This window comes from Cherax quadricarinatus, chromosome 32, assembly GCF_038502225.1.
Source record: "Cherax quadricarinatus isolate ZL_2023a chromosome 32, ASM3850222v1, whole genome shotgun sequence".
Classification (NCBI taxonomy): domain Eukaryota; kingdom Metazoa; phylum Arthropoda; class Malacostraca; order Decapoda; family Parastacidae; genus Cherax; species Cherax quadricarinatus.
In genome coordinates, this window is record NC_091323.1 from 17,225,698 (window position 1) to 17,248,270 (window position 22,573).

Sequence of the window (22,573 nt, forward strand, 5' to 3'; positions counted from 1 at the left end):
GAAGGGGTTACTAGCCCATTGCTCCTGGCATTTTAGTCGCCTCATACGACACGCATGGCTTACGGAGGAAATTACAAATAATTTATATAATTTATTTATTTATTTTAGTAATTTTAGCATACATACAGAGGTACAAAAAAATACAGGTAAGAGCAGCATGCCAAAGCCACTTATATGCATAGCATTACGGGCTGGCTTAAAATTAACTTAAGATTAACTAAGCAATGATGTAATCAGTGATAAAACATTATTGTAAACAGATAACAATAAAGCACAAATGAGTATTACAAAGACAGGTCATATGGTTGCATGCATTGCTGTACATTCAGTAGAATGGAGTATTCTGTTAGGTAGTGTATTTAAAAAAATAAGGTTAGATTGGGTCCTAGGTTTAACATTTGTGTGATATAATTGTGAGTAACATTTAGGATATACAATTTATAAGGTTCAGTTATTCAGTATTTATTTGGTTTTGAGTGAGTAAGTGATCTTTGAGAAGAGACTTGAATTTATAAACAGGTAGTGTTTCTTTTATATTTACAGGTAATGATTTCCAGATTTTAGGGCCTTTTATGTGCATTGAGTTTTTGCATAGCGTGAGATGGACACGAGGAACATCAAAGAGTGATCTGTGCCTTGTGTTATGGTCATGTGTTCTGTTGAGGTTGGCAAGGAGATGTTTGAGGGGAGGGTTAATATCAGAGTTAAGTGTTCTATGTATGTAATAGGTGCAGTAATAAATATGGATGTTTTGTATGGTGAGTAGGTTGAGTGTTTTGAATATTGGTGGAGTGTGCTGCCTGTAGTGAGAATTTGTTATCATTCTAACTGCAGCCTTTTGTTGGGTAGTTAGTGGTCTGAGATGGTTAATTGTTGTTGAGCCCCATGCACAAATTCCATAGGTGAGATAGGGGTAAATAAGAGAGTGATAAAGGGCCAGGAGGGCTGACTGTGGAACATAGTACCGTATCTTCGATAGTATGCCTACAGTCTTGGAAATTTTCTTAGAAATTTGTTGTATATGTGTATGAAATTTGAGTCTATTATCAAGGTGGATTCCTAAGAATTTTCCCTCTGTTAGCTTTGTGATAGGTGATCTGTTTATCATTATGTTAAGAGGTACATCTGTAGCTCTGTTTCCAAACTGAATGAAGTAGGTTTTGTCAATGTTTAGTGTAAGTTTGTTAATCCTCATCCAGGTAGATATTTTCTGTAATTCGGTGTTTACAGTATTGGCTAGCGTGACTGGGCTCGGGTGAGAGAAGACGTATGTAGTGTCATCTGCAAAAAGTGTGGGTTTGAGTAATTGCGAAGCATTTGGTAGGTCATTTATGTATAGGAGAAAGAGAAGAGGGCCAAGGACACTTCCCTGTGGGACACCAACTGTAATTGTTTGAGTGGAAGAGCTTGCCCCATTTGCATACACATATTGGCTTCTGTTGCTGAGGTATGACTTGAGGTAGTTGAGGGAGTGCCCTCTAATACCATAGTGTGACAATTTTACGTGGAGCAAGTCATGGTCAACTGTATCAAAAGCTTTACGTAAGTCAATAAAGATCCCCAGTGGGACTTCTTTTTTCTCTATTGCAGTGTATATATGTTCTAGCATGTGTATAATAGCATCATTAGTATTTTTATTAGGCCTGAATCCAAATTGGCAGGGGTTGAGAATGTTTTGGGAGATGAGGTAGGAGTAGATTCGTTTATGAATTAATTTTTCGAAGATTTTTGAGAGAGGGTGTAAATTGGATATTGGCCTATAGTTATTCAACTCTGTTTGGTCTCCTCCTTTATGGATCGGGGTGACCCTTGCTATTTTGAGAGCTGTAGGGAAGGTGGAGGATTCAATGGATTTGTTGAAGAGTGTTGTAATGATAATAATAATAATAATAATTATAGAGGAATAAGCTTACTCAGTATACCAGGAAAAGTGTACGGTAGGGTTATAATTGAAAGAATTAGAGGTAAGACAGAATGTAGGATTGCGGATGAGCAAGGAGGTTTTAGAGTGGGTAGGGGATGTGTAGATCAGGTGTTTACATTGAAGCATATATGTGAACAGTATTTAGATAAAGATAGGGAAGTTTTTATTGCATTTATGGATTTAGAAAAGGCATATGATAGAGTGGATAGAGGAGCAATGTGGCAGATGTTGCAAGTATATGGAATAGGTGGTAAGTTATTAAATGATGTAAAGAGTTTTTATGAGGATAGTGAGGCTCAGGTTAGGGTGTGTAGAAGAGAGGGAGACTACTTCCCGGTAAAAGTAGGTCTTAGACAGGGATGTGTAATGTCACCATGGTTGTTTAATATATTTATAGATGGGGTTGTAAAGGAAGTAAATGCTAGGGTGTTTGGGAGAGGGGTGGGATTAAATTATGGGGAATCAAATTCAAAATGGGAATTGACACAGTTACTTTTTGCTGATGATACTGTGCTTATGGGAGATTCTAAAGAAAAATTGCAAAGGTTAGTGGATGAGTTTGGGAATGTGTGTAAAGGTAGAAAGTTGAAAGTGAACATAGAAAAGAGTAAGGTGATGAGGGTGTCAAATGATTTAGATAAAGAAAAACTGGATATCAAATTGGGGAGGAGGAGTATGGAAGAAGTGAATGTTTTCAGATACTTGGGAGTTGACGTGTCGGCGGATGGATTTATGAAGGATGAGGTTAATCATAGAATTGATGAGGGAAAAAAGGTGAGTGGTGCGTTGAGGTATATGTGGAGTCAAAAAACGTTATCTATGGAGGCAAAGAAGGGAATGTATGAAAGTATAGTAGTACCAACACTCTTATATGGGTGTGAAGCTTGGGTGGTAAATGCAGCAGCGAGGAGACGGTTGGAGGCAGTGGAGATGTCCTGTTTAAGGGCAATGTGTGGTGTAAATATTATGCAGAAAATTCGGAGTGTGGAAATTAGGAGAAGGTGTGGAGTTAATAAAAGTATTAGTCAGAGGGCAGAAGAGGGGTTGTTGAGGTGGTTTGGTCATTTAGAGAGAATGGATCAAAGTAGAATGACATGGAAAGCATATAAATCTATAGGGGAAGGAAGGCGGGGTAGGGGTCGTCCTCGAAAGGGTTGGAGAGAGGGGGTAAAGGAGGTTTTGTGGGTAAGGGGCTTGGACTTCCAGCAAGCGTGCGTGAGCGTGTTAGATAGGAGTGAATGGAGACGAATGGTACTTGGGACCTGACGATCTGTTGGAGTGTGAGTAGGGTAATATTTAGTGAAGGGATTCAGGGAAACCGGTTATTTTCATATAGTCGGACTTGAGTCCTGGAAATGGGAAGTACATTGCCTGCACTTTAAAGGAGGGGTTTGGGATATTGGCAGTTTGGAGGGATATGTTGTGTATCTTTATGTGTGTATGCTTCTAGACTGTTGTATTCTGAGCACCTCTGCAAAAACAGTGATAATGTGCGAGTGTGGTGAAAGTGTTGAATGATGATGAAAGTATTTTCTTTTTGGGGATTTTCTTTCTTTTTTTTGGGTCACCCTGCCTCAGTGGGAGATGGCTGACTTGTTGAAAAAAAAAAAAAAAAAAAAAAAATAATAATAATAATAATAATAATAATAATAACGATAATAATAATAATAAGTATAATAATAATAATAAGTATAATAATAATATGAGTAATAATACGTATAATAATAATAATAATAATAATAATAGTATAATACATTAATAGTAATAATAATAATATGAATAATACAGTAATAATACATATACTATAATAATAATGTACTACATATAATAATTATAATAATAGATGGCTTCAAAAGGCCGTCACTAGATAGCAGTGTTTACCACAACAAAGAGGGAGCGGTTGTGGCCTCCTCCACCTGTTACATTACGACATATTTTATTCATTCTAGAGTATATATTGTGCTTCTATTTTATTTATATTGTCTGTTATGTCATATTAGATGAACTGTGATATATAAATAAGCTGTATAGATGATATTAGCGAAATTATTCATGAAGTATTTTGCCCTGTCTCCATTCAAACTCTCGTCCACCGCCGACACCGCCCATACCACTACATGAATGACATATTTTATTCATTCTAGAGTATATATCGCGTTTCTATGCTATTTATATTGTTTATTATGTCATATTAGATGAAGTGAGATAGATAAATAAGCCGTAGAGTTGATATTAGCGAAATTATTGAAGTACAGAATTCCACTGGAACGGATTAATTGCATTTCAATTAATTTAAATGAGGAAAATTGATTCTGCAAACGAGCAAATCCAGTTGCGAGCAAGGTCATGGAACGGATTAAACTCGCAAGTAGAGGTTCCACTGTATTTTGAGGAACTGCTAAATGTTGATGAAGATAGGAAGCAGGGCAGGGAGGTATAACATCTTGTAGGAGTGAAGAAGAGCCAGTTGCGAGTGTGAGGGAGGTGCGTGAAGAAGTGGGTAGAATGAGAGAGGGTAAAGCAGCTGGGATTGATGGGATAAAAAAATAAATGTTAAAAGCATGTGGGGATATAGTTTTGGAATGCTTGGTGCTTTTATTTAACCCTTAAATGGTCCAAACGTATACATACGTTTTTTCAACACCTGAAAGTATGTAAACAAATGTATAATTTTTTTTTTTTTTTACATTTGAAAATGTGTAAAAAAAAAGTAGATCTACTTTTGTAGCACTACGAATTTGAACGCCGATTTGTTTGGACCGTTTAAGGGTTAATAAATGTACGGAAGAGGGGAAAGAACCTAGGGATTGGCAGAGAGCATGCATAGTTCCTTTGTATAAAGGCAAAGGGAACAAAAGTGTAAAAATTATAAGGAAATAAGCCTGGTGAGTATACCTGGTAAAGTGTATTTTAGAGTTATTATTTAAAGAATTAACCCTTTTCAGGGTTTCTGATGTACTAGTACGCTTACGCACCAGGGTTATCGATGTACTAGAATGCTTAAATTCTAGCACCTTCAAATCTAGTGAGAGAAAGCTGGTAGGCCTACATGTGAAAGAATGGGTCTATGTGGTCAGTGTGCACAGTATAAAAAAAATCCTGCAGCACACAGTGCTTAATGAGAAAATAAAAAACAAAACTCTGACTGTGTTTTTGGTTAACCCTTTGACTGTCGCGGCCGTATATATACGTCTTACGAGGTACCGTGTTTGACGTATATATACTCATAAATTCTAGCGGCTTCAAATCAAGCAGGAGAAAGCTGGTAGGCCCACATGTGAGAGAATGGGTCTGTGTGGTCAGTGTGCACCATATAAAAAAAATCCTGGAGCACGCAGTGCATGAGAAAAAAAAAACTCCGACCGTTTTTTTTTAATTAAAATGCCGACTTTGTGGTCTATTTTCGTATAGTATTTATGGTTGTATTCTCGTTTTCTTGGTCTCATTTGATAGAATGGAAAACATATTATAGAAATAGAGGTGATTTTGATTGATTTTACTATAAAAAGAACCTAGAAATGGAGCTCAAAGTAGGGGAAATGTTTGATTTTTGCCAATGTTCAAAAGTAAACAAATGATGCCATTGTCCAATAAATGTCCAACTAGCCATTCTAATATGCAGTCATGAATGGGTTGATGTTATTTATACAAATATTACAGCATTGCAGTAGTCTGCATAATAGTAAGTTTTCTATTTTTTGTTCGAATAAAAATTCAAAATAGAAAGCAAGAGTAATATCAGAGGGGCCTGGAGACATGACTGATGAACAAAGAAATTGTTATTTTAGAGCCAGGAATGTCTGCATTGTTCATTCTGGACCTTATTTTGAAATTCTCATATTTTTTAGTTTTTGTGAAATTGGCCAAATTGCAAATTTCTGACCACATTATTAGATAGTTGAAATCGGTAAATGGGCAGTTTCTTGTACTCAATCGATAGAAAAAATGGAGTTCTAAAGAAATAACTATGAGTTTGGGCGACTGGAACAATGGAATTAGCCGAAAATAGTGCTCAAAGTGGGCAAAATCGCCAATTTGTAAACAGCGCCGAGGTCGCTAACTTCGCGAGAGCGTAATTCCGTCAGTTTTCCATCAAATTTCGTTTTTTTTGTGTCATTACAATCGGGAAAAGATTCTCTATCATTTCATAAGATTTTTTTTTTTTTTTAAATTCTGCGACACCAGGAGACACCTCAGGATTGGGGGCTGCGACAGTCAAAGGGTTAAAAACAGCGTCTTTGCACTGTAATTTTGTATGGTATTTATGGTTGTATTTTAGTTTTCCTGGTCTCATTTTATAGAATGGAAGACATATTACAGAAATTGAGATGATTTTGATTGGTTTCAAAATGAAAAATACCTTGAAATTGAGTTCAAAATAGCAGAAATATTCGATTTTTACCAAGGTTCAAAAGTAAACAAATCATGCCAAGCGTCCAATACACGTCAACTGGCGAGTCTAATATTCTTTCACAAGTGCACTGATATTATTTATACCATTTCTATACCATTTATACACTAATGCAGTAGTCTGCATAACAGTAAATCTTCTTTTGCGAGAATAAAAATTCAAGGTGGAAAGCAAAAGAGATGTAAGAGGGGCCTGGGGATGTGACTAATGAACAGAGAAAATGTTATTTTAGTGCCAGGAATGTCTTTCTTGTTTATTCTGGATCCTATTTGGAAATTGGCATCTTCTGAAATTTGTGAAATTGGCAAAATTGCCAATTTCTGACCACTTTATTGGATAGTTGAAATCGGTAAATGGGCGGTTTCTTGTACTCATTCGATAGACAAAATGGAGTTCTAGCAAAATAGATATGATTTTTGTTGACTAGTACACAGGAATTAGCCAAAAATAGGGTTCAAATTGGGCGAAATCGCCAATGCGTCAACATCGTAGAGACCGCTAACTTTGTGAGAGCATAATTTCCTAAGTTTTCCATCGAATTTCATAGTTTTGGTGTCATTATGATCGGGAAAAAATTCTCTATCATTTCACAAGAATTTTTTTTTTCTGAAAAATTTTCGACCCTGAGAACGAGTTTAGGAGAGGGCCACTTGACCCTGAAAGGGTTAAAAGTAAGATGGAGAGCAGGATTGTAGATGAATAAGGAGGCTTTAGGAAAGGTAAGGGTGTGTAGACCAAGTGTTTACAGTGAAGCATATAGGTGAATAGTATTTAGATAAGGGTAAAGAGGTTTTTGTTGCATTTATGGATTTGGAAAAGGCATATGATGGGGTGGATAGGAGAGCAATGTGACAGATGTTGGAAATGTATGCAATGAGTGACAGGTTACTGAAAGCAGTTTTTATCAGAATAATGAGGCTCAGGTTAAAGTATGTAAAAGAGCAAGAGATTATTTCCCAGAGAAAGTAGGCCTTAGACAGGGATGCATGATGTCACCATGGTTGTTCAATACATTTATAGATGGGGTTGTTAATTTGCAAAATAAATATCGGTCCCTATCAATTCAGACAAACATTTTCAGAAATTGCCACCGAAAATTGTAGGACACCTAAACATGAGGTTCTAGCTGTTGTTGCTCTATAACAACAGCAACTAAAAAATGCCTGGTTTTCATTATAACATTGCACAAGCCAGAAATCACCTTGTTTTAAGGCCTGTTTTCTCCCTTCAAGAAAATAGATATCTTATAGTTTAGAATCTGCTCTTTCTAATGAAGGATGTGTTGCCCTCTTGCTACTGGTCTTCAAAAATGGCCTAAAATTCACTGAGGTCTGTGAGGGCATATTTAGCTACCATTAACACAAAAACTAAAAATGTCTGGAGTCTGATATTTTAGGATTGTGATGATGTCTACTTGGGTCGCTGGCTACAATAATATCATACTAAAATAATGTTTTCCTTTAGAGATATAGGCAGCTGAATTCAAGATTAAATTTTATGCAACAAATTGTTTTGCCTACTTTGGCTTCATACTGCAAAAAAAGTAGAAGCTTGTAAGTTTTAGGAATGCAATTTTTGAAATCAGCTCCAAAAGTTGTATAGCCATGTCTACTTACACATCTTTTATTCTCCAAGATTTGCCACAGCAATAACTTGAACACTGTTAATTGTGTGCTGCAGGTCGGTGAAATTTTTCACCTGCCTTACTATTATAGAATATCAAGGACTAAAATTTTCCCAAAGTTAGTTTGATATACATGCCAACCTTCATGTAAAATTTTATCAAAATTGGAGATGCTCAGGTAAGGACGATTTTCAGAATTCGTCCACTTGACATGGAATGACCCTAACTTCTGGTTAGTGTGACTTTGTAACTGGTCCAAGTCAGACCGAAACGTCATCGTAAGCTCCTCTCTAGTTCTATGTGCGGGTTATTTGTGTAAAATGCAATAATATTTTAAATACTGAAAAATGGGTCCAAGCCCTGAACTCCAGGAATGTAACCTTGTCTCAAAAGAATAAAAACACAATACTACGAGGAAAAATACACAAATAACCTCCACATAGAGACAAACCTATGATGATGTTTCTGTCTGACTTGGACCAATAACTAGTCATGACTAGTTTATGGAACAATTTAGACTGAAACACTGTTATGAGTGTATCCTATGTGCGCGTTATGTATTGTAACTGTCTCAAAATGAAACTATTTACGATTTTTTGACTTGCTACTTTTCTTAGGATGCATCGTCATTAGTGTAAGACATGGTTGTACTCTTCTGTATTAGATATGTGCACAAACTGAAGCCAGAGCAATATTAGAAGATTTAACAAGCACAAGACCTACACAAATTTATATCCCATTTTGACGGGTGCAGGGGTCTTCTTGCGTCTGCGTTTGTTACGTCCTTTCCTTCGTAGTGTTGGTGTACCACTGCGAGAGGTATCTGCATTAGAACCACTTCCTACACTTGAAGTATCATCCTGGTGTAGATAATGAAGTTATAAATTATGTGCCATTTAGGATTAGTACACTTAATGCAAATGCAGCAGTGACAGAAAGAGGCTAAAATGAGATTTATCAAAGGCTAAAAGATAGGAAGATAAAATGTTCTAGTGAAAAATTGATACAATACTGTACTTCTCTGCAGAGATGGATCAAGATTTTGTAGGCCCCTGGGCTACAAGTAAAGTTAAAGAAATATTAAATTTATTTTCACAAGGTTAACCACAATTAAAATTCAAACATTTGCTTTCCGTAATTTCTCAGAATCAAATTTCTCCAAGACATCAGTAAATTGTTTAGGTAGTAGGTTGGTAGACAGCAACCGCCCAGGGGGGTACTACCGTCCTGCCAAGTGAGTGTAAAACGAAAGCCTGTAATTGTTTTACATGATGGTAGGATTGCTGGTGTCCTTTTTTGTCTCAAACATGCAAGATTTCAGGTACGTCTTGCTACTTCTACTTACACTTAGGTCACACTACACATACATGTACAAGCATATAGATACACACCCCTCTGGGTTTTCTTCTATTTTCTTTCTAGTTCTTGTTTATTTCCTCTTATCTCCACGTGGAAGTGGAACAGTATTCTTCCTCCATAAGCCATGCATGTTGTAAGAGGCGACTAAAATGCCTGGAGCAAGGGGCTAGTAATCCCTTCTCCTGTATAAATTACTAAATTTAAAAAGAGAAACTTTCGTTTCTCTTTTTGGGCCACCCTGCCTTGGTGGGATATGGCCGGTTTGTTGAGAAAAAAAAAAAAAAAATCAGTAAATTGTAAGTTGTTGAGAACATTGTTTTCAACTGCCATGAGAGCTAGTCTGTTTAGTCATTCTTTTGCCATTGTTGATCTATGTACATTCTTTAGATGTGTCATCTTGGAGAAACTCCTCTCTCCAGTTGAATTAGTCATCATTAACCCTTTCAGGGTTTCTGATGTACTAGTACGCTCACGCACCAGGGTTATCGATGTACTAGTACGCCTAAATTCTAGCGCTCTCAAATCTAGCGAGAGAAAGCTGGTAGGCCTACATATGAAAGAATGGGTCTATGTGGTCAGTGTGCACAGCATAAAAAAAATCCTGCAGCACACAGTGCATAAAGAGAAAAAAAAAACTTTGACCGGTGTTTTTGGATTAAAACAGTGATTTTGCACTGTATTTTCGTATGGTATTTATTGTTGTATTCTAGTTTTCCTGGTCTCATTTTATAGAATGGAAGACATATTACAGCAACTGAGATGATTTTGACTGGTTTTATAATGAAAAGTACCAAAGTAGCAAAAATGTTCGATTTTTACCAAAGTTCAAAAGTAAACAAATCATACCAAGCGTCCAACACACGTCAACTGGCGAGTCTAATATTCTTTCACAAGTGCGCTGATATTATTTATACCATTTCTACACTAATGCAGTAGTCTGCATAACGGTAAATCTTCTATTTTTTGTAACAAAACAATAAAAATTCAAAGTGGAAAGCCAAAGAAATACAGTGGAACCTCAAAAATTGAACTTAATCCGTTCCAGGAGCTAGTTCTAAATTCGAAAAGTCTGAAATTCGAAGCAATATTTCCCATAAGAAATAATGGAAATACAATTAATCCGTTCCAGAAACCCAAAAATATTCATACAAAAAATACATTTTATAGAGATTAATTACAGTTTTACATACAACAAATACTATAGTTTTTAATTATGTATAGTAATACATATAAAATAACATTTTTACTTACCTTTATTGAAGATTGGTGATGGCATCTGGAAGGTAGGGAGGAGGAGAGAGGGAGTTGGGATTAGTGTTTGGAAGGAGAATCCCCCTCCATGAGGACTTCAGGTAAAGCCCTCTCTGGGGTTACTTCCCTTCTCTGTCTTTTAATGCCACTAGGACCAGCTTGAGAGTCAATGGACCCCTGTCTCACAAAATAACTGTCCACAGTCCTCTGTTTCTGGCACCTCTTTAACATTTCCCTAAAATGGGACATGGTTCTGTCACTGAACTTGTTGCAAAGATGGCTTGTTTCAGCTTGCTCAGGGTGGTACTTCTGCACAAACATTTGGACATCATTCCACTTGGCACAAATCTCCTTAATCTTTGAAGAAGGCACCTCATCCACTTCCTATATTAACACCTTTTGCAACATCAGCTTCCTTGATTTGTTCTTTCTTTGACAGGATAGAACCGATGGTCGACTTGTTTTTCCCATACATCCTGGTAAGCTCAAGTCTCACACCACTCTCATACTTCTGTATTATTTCCTTCTTCACATCTATGGTGTTTCTCACTTTCTTTACCACAGGGGTACCACTAGCAAGTTTCTTTGGGCCCATGGCAGCTTATTTCACAGTCCCACAAGCACTAAACACAACGAAATAATCGTAAAATGCGTGAATGAGAGCGCAGGTTAGTGTTCACTGAAGCATAAACAAAGCTAGACTGCTCACGGCGCCTGCGTGGGGACGCGGACAGAGCAGGCGGCAGACAGGTCTCATACCCGGCGGCCCGAAAATAGTGGCGCATTCGATAATAGGGACACAGTTTGTCAGAAAAAATGGTCCTATTTTCGAAACGTTCAATATGTGATACGTTCGATTTTTGAGGTTCCACTGTATAAGAGGAGCCTGGGGATGTGACTAACGAACAGAGAATTTGTTATTTTAGTGCCAGGAATGTCTTTCTTGTTTATTCTGGACCCTATTCAGAAATTGGCATCTTTTGAAATTTGTGTGAAATTGGCAAAATTGCTAAATTCTGACCACTTTATTGGACAGTTGAAATCGGTAAATGGGTGGTTTCTTGTACTCATTCGACAGAAAAAATGAGTTCTAGCAAAATAGTTATGATTTTTGTTGACTAGTACACTGGAATTGGCCGAAATAGGGCTCAAAGTAGGCAAAATCGCCGATGCGTAAACATCGTCAAGAACGCTAACTTCGCGAGAGCATAATTCCGTAAGTTTTCCATCAAATTTCATACTTTTGGTGTCATTATAATAGGGAAAAGATTCTCTATCTTTTCACAAGAAAAAATATTTTTTTTTTTTAAATTTGGCGACCCTGAGAACAAGTCTCGGAGAGGGCCTGGGGACCCTGAAAGGATTAAACAAATAAATCCACAGTGCTATTTCAACACTAGAGAACGAAGAAGTTAATCTATTGTTTACTACAAGGGTGTAGATATCAGAGGGTTGCAGTGTTTCATGCTTCTTCTTGAATTCATCAAATTGCCCAACAAAGTTTTTAAAGTGAAGAATTTCTGGCACAAATCCAGGCTCAATGTCATCTGAGTAAATCTTCTGAAACTTGGCTGCTGCTGCTGAAATGTGTTCATCATTCATTGTTGGAAATTCAACCAAGAAACCAAACATTGAATGAACATTTTTATATGCTTCAATGCAATGAGAAAGCACTGAGCACAACTTGTCTATGATGGGTAAATATGTTTCCACCTTAAACTTCTGTCTTCCTTGCAAAGCAGCATCTTCAGGGTTACCATCATTGATTTGTTTTCTTTTTCAATGCTCTTGCTGGTAATCCTTTGCCACTAGGCTTGACAAGTTGACACAATGACACTATACTACAAAACTTTAGCAAACTGAATAATACTTGCCTTATAGGAATCCATTCTTAAATTTCTATCAAAAATTAATTAAAACAGTCAACAGTTCATCATATACATGATATAATAACAAACTTGCAGCAGTAACTGTGAACACATTTCCTTTAACCTCTGGAGGCCCTCATGCTGGCAGAGGCCCCTGGGCTGCAGCCTCTAAAGCCCATGCCTCAATCTGGCTCTGCTTCTCTGCCAGCAGTCAAAACACTGCTTCAGAGTGGCTTCAAGGTCAATAACCATTAACCTCTAACCCAGCAGACAAACAACTGATGGGTCAGAGAGGTGGTAATTAAATGTGATGTTGGCCATTTTGCTCAAATGATGACAGTGACCACCAGTAGGTTGGAAGAAGGTCTACACTCAAAACCTCCAGCCTCCTCTTCAATGCAAAATTTAAAACCCATACCTCATGCCCACATGGAAGTGTTGGTACACTATACGTACTCTGATACATTCCTCTTTTTGCCTCCATGTATGCGGTATACTTATTTCTTTCTACAGATGCCTCAACACCTACTTTCCCTCCCCCACCCCCTTCCTTGTCTAATTTATGGTTCACCTCATCTTTCATGGAATCACCTGCCAACATGTCCACTCCCAAATATCTGAATATAGTGATCCCTTGAGTTACAATAATAATCCATTTGAGAAGATGTAATGTACCTTAAAACTATTTTAAACTCAAACCCCAAAATACATGGTTTTATTGTATTCGTTCCAAGACATCAGAACACAACCAACCTACCCTAAGATACTTTGTTGTTTAACCTTTAAACTGTCCAAACGTAGATCTACATTCATGTGCGTAGCGGTCCGACCTTTATTTTTCCCCATTTGAAAGCATGTAAAAAAACGTAGATCTACGTTCAGAGCCCCCCCCCCCCCCGCCGCACGTGGGCGTAGATCTACGTTTGGACAGTTTAAGGGTTAAGCACTGGGGTTTTCTGAGTGGTAAATAAACACAGGCTTCAGTTTGAAATCTCTAGAGGTGGTGGCACTCAACAGCAGAGTAATCATATCTTTCATAGGCTCATACCCAGGCAAAGTGGCAGGAGAAGGCAGGGCATGCAGGACACTGCAGAGGAGGCAGGGCAGAGGATGCAAGGCAGGTAGGTATTCCAGGCAAGGGAATGTAGAACAAGGAAGATGCAAGGCAGGACAGGCCAGTGCAAGCAAAGCAGGACAGGGTTTGGGCAAGCAGGCAGTCTCCTGCTGCCCATGTCTCGTACATGTAGTGTTTCTCCCTTGCACCTTCCCTTACTCCCTCCCAATCACCTCCAACACAACCTCCACCATCAATACAGTGGAACCTCAGTTTTCATGATTAATTTGTTCCAGAAAGTCTGACAAAAACTGAATTGTACAAAAACCAAAGCAATATTTCCCATAAGAAATAATGTAGATCCAATTAATCCGTTCAAGACACCCAAAAATGACAAAAAATACATCTTATAGACTAACTATAGTTTTACATACAGAAAACAATGAGAAATAAATATAAATGACTAATGAACTAGATAAATGAGCATTTAACCCTTTGAGGGTCCGTGCCATAGATCTATGGCTTTACGTTGAGGGTCCAAACCATAGATCTACATCATGCGCTCAGCTCACTCTGATAAGATATGAGCGGTAAATTTTGGCCTTGATATGAGAGAATACATCTATGTGGTATGTGTGCACCACATAAAACAAATCCTGTAGCACATAGTGCATAATGAGAGAAAAAAACTGAGACCATAATTTTCGATTAAAACAGCAACTTTGTAGCGTTTTTTCCTATGTTTTTTATAGTTGTATTTGCAAATTCTTGGTCTCATTTGATAGACTGGAAGACATATTACAGAAATAGAGATGTTTTTGATTGGTTTTACTACTGGAAATGGCTTGAAACTGAGCTCAAAGTAGCGGAAATGTTAAATTTTTGCCGATGTTCAAGAGTAAACAAATGACTTCACACGTCTAATACATGCCTGCTGGTGGGTCTAATATGAGTTCACATATGTGCAGATATTATTTATACAATTATTACAATATTGCATAACAGTAAATCTTCTATTTTTTTGGTTTGAATAAAAATTCATTATGTGAATAAAAAATCAAAATAGAATTCATTAGTAAAGCCTGAAAACATAACTAATGAACAGAGGAAATGTTAGTTTAGTGCCAGGAATGCCTGCATTTTTTATTTTGAACCCTATTTTGAAAATGGAGTACATGTATTTTGAACTTTGCATTAAATTGGCCAAATTACCAATTTCTGATCACTATATTTTGTAGTTGAAACAGTTGACTTGGCGAATTCTTGTGCTCAATCGATAGAATAGAAGTAATACTAGTGAAATAGCTAAGAATTTGGTCAACTGGAATAATGTAATTGGCCTAAAATGGGAGTCAAAGTCCGCAAAATCGCCGATGCGTAAATATCACTGACACATCAATATTCGTGAGAGCATAATTTCGTCAATTTTCCATCAAATTTCGTACTTTTTGTTTTATTACCTTCAGAAAAAGATTCTCTACCATTTCATAAGAAAAAATAAAATTATTTTTTGAAAATTCTTGGACACTGGTGTACCTTTTGAAATTTGGCCTCTGGACCCTGAAAGGTTAACATCACTTTTACCTTTATTGAAGACACTTTATTGAAGCCCATTGCCGGGAGCAATGGGCTAGTAACCCCTTCTCCTGTAGACATTTACTAAAAAAGAGAAGAAAAACTTTATAAAACTGGGATGCTTGAATGTGCGTGGATGTAGTGCGGATGACAAGAAACAGATGATTGCTGATGTTATGAATGAAAAGAAGTTGGATGTCCTGGCCCTAAGCGAAACAAAGCTGAAGGGGGTAGGGGAGTTTCGGTGGGGGGAAATAAATGGGATTAAATCTGGAGTACTTGAGAGAGTTAAAGCAAAGGAAGGGGTAGCAGTAATGTTGAAGGATCAGTTATGGAAGGAGAAAAGAGAATATGAATGTGTAAATTCAAGAATTATGTGGATTAAAGTAAAGGTTGGATGCGAAAAGTGGGTCATAATAAGCATGTATGCACCTGGAGAAGAGAGGAATGCAGAGGAGAGAGAGAGATTTTGGGAGATGTTAAGTGAATGTATAGGAACCTTTGAACCAAGTGAGAGAGTAATTGTCTCAGTAGTAGTAACCAGTTACCAGTAACCAGTGTACCAGTAGTTGACTCACTACCAACCGTCTCTGCCTGAGTCACTGTCTATTCATATTGTGCTGACCACAGCAGTATTCAAAGACCCCCTCACATATGGGTACTGTGGGCAGCCAGTCAGTGATACGAGAGTGAGCGAGAGAGGCAGGATCGGCTGTGGCGCCCTTCCACATACTTCAGTTACAATATACGTACTTCCAGCCTACGTGAGTATTTTTACCCAATCCACGTGTTCGAACTCCCACATGAAAATTGTGGTAGGGGATCTGAATGCTAAAGTAGGAGAAACTTTTAGAGATGGTGTGGTAGGTAAGTTTGGGGTGCCAGGTGTAAATGATAATGGGAGCCCTTTGATTGAACTTTGTATAGAGAGGGGTTTAGTTATAGGTAATACATATTTTAAGAAAAAGAGGATAAATAAGTATACAAGATATGATGTAGGGCAAAATGACAGTAGTTTGTTGGATTATGTATTGGTAGACAAAAGACTGTTGAGTAGACTTCAGGATGTACATGTTTATAGAGGGGCCACAGATATATCAGATCACTTTCTAGTTGTAGCTACACTGAGAGTAAAAGGTAGATGGGATACAAGGAGAATAGAAGCATCAGGGAAGAGAGAGGTGAATGTTTATAAACTAAAAGAGGAGGCAGTTAGAGTAAGATATAAACAGCTATTGGAGGATAGATGGGCTAATGAGAGCATTTGCAATGGGGTCAAAGAGGTATGGGGTAGGTTTAAAAATGTAGTGTTAGAGTGTTCAGCAGAAGTTTGTGGTTACAGGAAAGTGGGTGCGGGAGGGAAGAGGAGCGATTGGTGGAATGATGATGTAAAGAGAGTAGTAAGGGAGAAAAAGTTAGCATATGAGAAGTTTTTACAAAGTAGAAGTGATGCAAGGAGGGAAGAGTATATGGAGAAAAAGAGAGAGGTTAAGAGAGTGGTGAAGCAATGTAAAAAGAGAGCAAATGAGAGAGTGGGTGAGATGTTATCAACAAATTTTGTTGAAAATAAGAAAAAGTTTTGGAGTGAGATTAACAAGTTAAGGAAGCCTAGAGAACAAATGGATTTGTCAGTTAAAAATAGGAGAGGAGAGTTATTAAATGGAGAGTTAGAGGTACTGGGAAGATGGAGGGAATATTTTGAGGAATTGTTAAATGTTGATGAAGATAGGGAAGCTGTGATTTTGTGTATAGGGCAAGGAGGAATAACATCTTGTAGGAGTGAGGAAGAGCCAGTTGTGAGTGTGGGGGAAGTTCGTGAGGCAGTAGGTAAAATGAAAGGGGGTAAGGCAGCCGGGATTGATGGGATAAAGATAGAAATGTTAAAAGCAGGTGGGGATATAGTTTTGGAGTGGTTGGTGCAATTATTTAATAAATGTATGGAAGAGGGTAAGGTACCTAGGGATTGGCAGAGAGCATGCATAGTTCCTTTGTATAAAGGCAAAGGGGACAAAAGAGAGTGCAAAAATTATAGGGGGATAAGTCTGTTGAGTATACCTGGTAAAGTGTATGGTAGAGTTATTATTGAAAGAATTAAGAGTAAGACGGAGAATAGGATAGCATATGAACAAGGAGGCTTTAGGAAAGGTAGGGGGTGTGTGGACCAGGTGTTTACAGTGAAACATATAAGTGAACAGTATTTAGATAAGGCTAAAGAGGTCTTCGTGGCATTTATGGATTTGGAAAAGGCGTATGACAGGGTGGATAGGGGGGCAATGTGGCAGATGTTGCAGGTGTATGGTGTAGGAGGTAGGTTACTGAAAGCAGTGAAGAGTTTTTACGAGGATAGTGAGGCTCAAGTTAGAGTATGTAGGAAAGAGGGAAATTATTTCCCAGTAAAAGTAGGCCTTAGACAAGGATGTGTGATGTCACCGTGGTTGTTCAATATATTTATAGATGGGGTTGTAAGAGAAGTAAATGCGAGGGTCTTGGCAAGAGGCGTGGAGTTAAAAGATAAAGAATCACACATAAAGTGGGAGTTGTCACAGTTGCTATTTGCTGATGACACTGTGCTCTTGGGAGATTTTGAAGAGAAGCTGCAGAGATTGGTGGATGAATTTGGTAGGGTGTGCAAAAGAAGGAAATTAAAAGTGAATACAGGAAAGAGTAAGGTTATGAGGATAACCAAAAGATTAGGTGATGAAAGATTGGATATCAGATTGGAGGGAGAGAGTATGGAGGAGGTGAATGTATTCAGATATTTGGGAGTGGACGTGTCGGCGGATGGGTCTATGAAAGATGAGGTGAATCATAGAATTGATGAGGGGAAAAGGGTGAGTGGTGCACTTAGGAGTCTGTGGAGACAAAGAACTTTGTCCTTGGAGGCAAAGAGGGGAATGTATGAGAGCATAGTTTTACCAACACTCTTATATGGGTGTGAAGCATGGGTGATGAATGTTGCAGCGAGGAGAAGGCTGGAGGCAGTGGAGATGTCATGTCTGAGGGCAATGTGTGGTGCGAATATAATGCAGAGAATTCGTAGTTTGGAAGTTAGGAGGAGGTGCGGGATTACCAAAACTGTTGTCCAGAGGGCTGAGGAAGGGTTGTTGAGGTGGTTCGGACATGTAGAGAGAATGGAGCGAAACAGAATAACTTCAAGAGTGTATCAGTCTGTAGTGGAAGGAAGGCGGGGTAGGGGTCGGCCTAGGAAAGGTTGGAGGGAGGGGGTAAAGGAGGTTTTGTGTGCGAGGGGCTTGGACTTCCAGCAGGCATGCGTGAGCATGTTTGATAGAAGTGAGTGGAGATAAATGGTTTTTAATACTTGACGTGCTGTTGGAGTGTGAGCAAGGTAACATTTATGAAGGGGTTCAGGGAAACCGGCAGGCCGGACTTGAGTCCTGGAGATGGGAAGTACAGTGCCTGCACTCTGAAGGAGGGGTGTTAATGTTGCAGTTTAAAAACTGTAGTGTAAAGCACCCTTCTGGCAAGACAGTGATGGAGTGAATGATGGTGAAAGTTTTTCTTTTTCGGGCCACCCTGCCTTGGTGGGAATCGGCCAGTGTGATAATAAAAAAAAAAAATACTTGTTGGCATTTGGAAGATGGTGAGGAGGGGAGAGGGAGGAGGAGAGGTTATTGTTTGGAAGAGTAATCCCCCTCCATAAGGACTTCAGGTATCAAGGCTGTACCTGGGGTTACTTCCTTTCTTTGTCTTTTACTGGCACTAGGACCAGCTTGAGTCACTTGACCCCTGTCGCACAAAAACTCTGTCCAGAGATGTCTGTTTCTGGGGTCTCTAAGATTTGCATAAAATGGGACAAGGCATTGTCATTGAACATGTTGCAGACACAGTTTGCTACAGCTTTGTTAGGGTGATATTTCTCCACAAAACTTTGCAACTCAATCCACTTTGCACACATGTCCTTTGCAAGATCTGCATGCAACTGCCTTGCCTTTTTGCAAATTATCGCCTCCACAACACTATCTCCCGCTAACTGTTTTTCGTTGATCCACACCAACAACAACTTCTCAACATCTTCGATTGTTTGTGATCTCTGTTTCATTTGCACATTTACCCCTTTCACAACATCAGCTTTATTTAAGAAATGTTCACTTACAGTCTTCATTGTGAACACTTTGGTCAATACCTATATCCCTTGATAAATTGGACACATGTGCAACTTTTGGGTATCTTTATTGAGGAAACATTTCGCCACACAGTGGCTTCATCAGTCCATACATAGGAGAAACTTGAAGAATAGGAGGAGAATGAGGTAATCAGTCCCTCAACCTTGAGTCGATGTGGTCAGTCCATCAATCTTGAATAGAATACGGCATATGGGTGGAGAAGCAGCTTATAAACCATAGGCAGGAGAGGTGCAGCAGATGTAGGTGGTGTCACATTTGTTCAATGTGGAAGTAGGTCATGCCCAAGGGTTAGGCAAGCGAAGAATTCCCAAGTATTAAGATCCCAAGAAGTTGCAGTGTCTGACAGGATTGTAGATCATGGTTCAGAGAACCGACATGTTGATAAATTAGACACATGTGCAACTCTTGGGTATCTTTATTGAGGAAACGTTTCGCCACACAGTGGCTTCATCAGTCCATACATAGGAGAAACTTGAATAGGAGGAGAATGAGGTAATCAGTCCCTCAACCTTGAGTCGATGTGGTCAGTCCATCAATCTTGAACAGAATACGGCATATGGGCGGAGAAGCAATAAAGATACCCAAGAGTTGCACATGTGTCTAATTTATCAACGTGTCGGTTCTCTTAACCATTGATCTACAAACCTATATCCCTTACCACTCCTAAATCCTCATTGTTCCTCTGCAATCCTATTTTGTGTGTTATCCCTAACTCCTTCAATAATAATCCTACCATACACTGTATCCAACATAATCAACAGATTTATTCCTATATAATTCTTACACTCATTCTTGCCCATTGTTCCCTATGTAACTATGCATGCTCACTGCCAACCCTTAGATACTTTGCATTCATTCATGCATACAGTACAGTGAGCAAACTAACCAGCAAAATTAGCCAATAAAAGCCTCACCCATTCTCTCATTTGCTCTTCTGTAATCAACCTCTCTTTCTCTTCTATACTGTAAAAACCTCTCTTGCTAATTTTATCCTTACCACCCTTTTTACCTCATCATTCCACCATTCATTCTTCTTCCTACCCATACCAAATTTTTTTGTCTATACTGATACTCAACTTTAGGCTGATACTGTTATCACAAAAAATAGCCGATGCCCACTTATACTGGTACTGATACCCTCAAAATTGGCCAATACTGATACCTTTAAAATTAACTTATACTGACACTTCAGCACACCACTACTTAAAATCTAGTCAGTGCCTGTTTGATCTCATTATCTGTACTTTCTCTTGCTCACCTCTGTCTGAACTGTTGCTTATATGATATATGCCCTAGCTGGCAGTCTTATTTCATTAATTTTTTCCTCATTTTTATCCACTGATGACCTCCATGTACTCCAGCTACCTAATGCTCTCGTCGCAGCTACCATTAAATAGTGACTGGGCATATCTGTAACCCTTCTAGAAGCTTGCACAATTCCTCTTTTTATCACAACTACCCTTAGATGCCGTCATAACACAAAAAGAGTATGTATATATAAAATACGCAAAAACTTTAAAACACTTGAAACTCTTGCAAGTTTCCAAACAGAATGGAGAGACAGAGTTCACAGAGGATGTAAATAGAGAATGAGAGTGGCGTGCAGACACCATAATAGCGAATCAGGAGCCATATAAATAAATTTTTTGGTATAATTTGAAATGACCATATTAGCGAAGCACCGTACAGCGGGGCCCTCCTGTACAGTACTGGAATGGACAAACAGTACAAATAAGTACTGCATAAGGGTGTAATCTGACTACAAGGTAGGCTAGTTAAGTGTATATAGAGATGAAGGTATAATGCAATGACAAACAGTTGCAGATAATGGGGCATAGCACTGTATGTGGAGATAGTGGATACAAGGTATATCTTAATCTGACTCAGATAGGCCACCTTTATACTAATCCACAGTTATTTAATATTACTGCTACTCTTAACTCTAGTGCTCTCATATATGTCCGATTTAACCCCCATTTATTCTCCACTGAAATTCTCCTGCTTGTCTTAGCTTTGTTGCATTTAATGCTAAATTCAAGTTCTTTATATTTTTATATAGCATGTAGATAATGTAGTTGACGTTAAATAAAATAGTTAGGCACAAAAGAAAGCCACTAATATGTGGTGCATTTCACTTTAGACTCAATCTTTTCATTCCTATTAACAATTCCTTCCATCTCTACTACACCCATATACAATGAATGCATGCATTAATGTATGTATATATGCATGCATTTATGTATATGTATATTTATTTAGACACAGGTACACATGCTCAAAAATCACCCACAGACACAGAAACACAGGAGGTTGATCTGCATATTTCGACCCACTTCTGGGGTCCTCTTCAGCAGATCCCAGAAGAGTCTAAATATACAGATCAATCAGCCTCTTGTTTGTCTTCATGTGGGTTATTACTGAGCGCTGACAAGTGTTCATTACACTTTAGTTATTCACATATCATTATGTATATAAGAATCAAGAGGATGACTGACTCACCAAGTCATCCCCAGAGTCACCAGCCACTGAGTTACTGTCACCGTTGGGGAGAGTCATCTGTGCACCTAACAAGGTCTAGGTGTACAATGATGGTGTCAACATTGTTATGCAGCAGCAGCTGCAATGATGGCGCCCTCCTCTCCTCTTGCTGGGAAAATTCAATCACACAAATATGCACTCGCCCGTACCACTGATGCCTATTTATCCCCGTATGTTCCTCCTTCTCTCGCTTCTAACGCTCTATTCTCCTCAATTTTGCATTAATTCCGCCTACTTGCAAGCACACACGTCGATAATAAGGAGCTAGAGGTATAAGGCTGCATATAATGGGACAAACTTCTTAAACAAATGCAAGAACTTACCAAACGGCTATTTAATATTGAGAGAGGTTGTACTGGGAGGCCGCCATGCTGGGTACCGAAGGTGGCAACAACCAATCATAACTCTCATTACTTCCTACTCTACCAGTCATTGGTCATCTTACTACCACATCTTCACTTACCGAACATGGGTATTGCCATAAACCCTTAGTAAGTTTATAAGTAAATTTTGAACTAGGCTTTTGCCTGCATGACATACAATTTTCTTTACAATGGTCTTGATGACACATAAATGTTATAGTCGTATAAAAAGTCTATTATATATATTTAATCAAGAGTAACTCAATAAATTCAATGTCTAATTTCCTTTACCATTTTAATTACACTTTAATATCCCTGTGTCCCTCATTTTTCAAATTTCACAGTTCTTCCCATCCACAATATGATAATATAAACCGCCAGTTCCTTTAAGAATGCTGATTTCTCATTTAAATCACGTAGAAGCGCTAAACACGTAGGGGCATAGCTCCTGGGGTATTGGGA

At 38.4% G+C, this 22,573-nt stretch overlaps 1 protein-coding gene across 4 annotated transcripts in view; it reads right to left on the reverse strand.

The window, feature by feature from the left end:
* LOC128690300 (polycomb protein EED) overlaps positions 1 to 22,066 on the reverse strand; it is a 107,054-nt gene extending 84,988 nt beyond the window's left edge. For all 4 annotated transcript variants that reach the window (XM_053778919.2, XM_053778920.2, XM_053778921.2 and 1 more), the window contains exons 1-2: positions 21,711 to 22,066; positions 8,683 to 8,819 (exon numbers count right to left, since the gene is read on the reverse strand). In XM_053778919.2, the coding sequence (XP_053634894.1) occupies positions 8,683 to 8,819; positions 21,711 to 21,767 (194 nt within the window). In that variant the 5' untranslated portion in view covers positions 21,768 to 22,066. The remainder of the gene's footprint in view (positions 1 to 8,682; positions 8,820 to 21,710) is intronic.
* Positions 22,067 to 22,573: the final 507 nt, after the last annotated feature.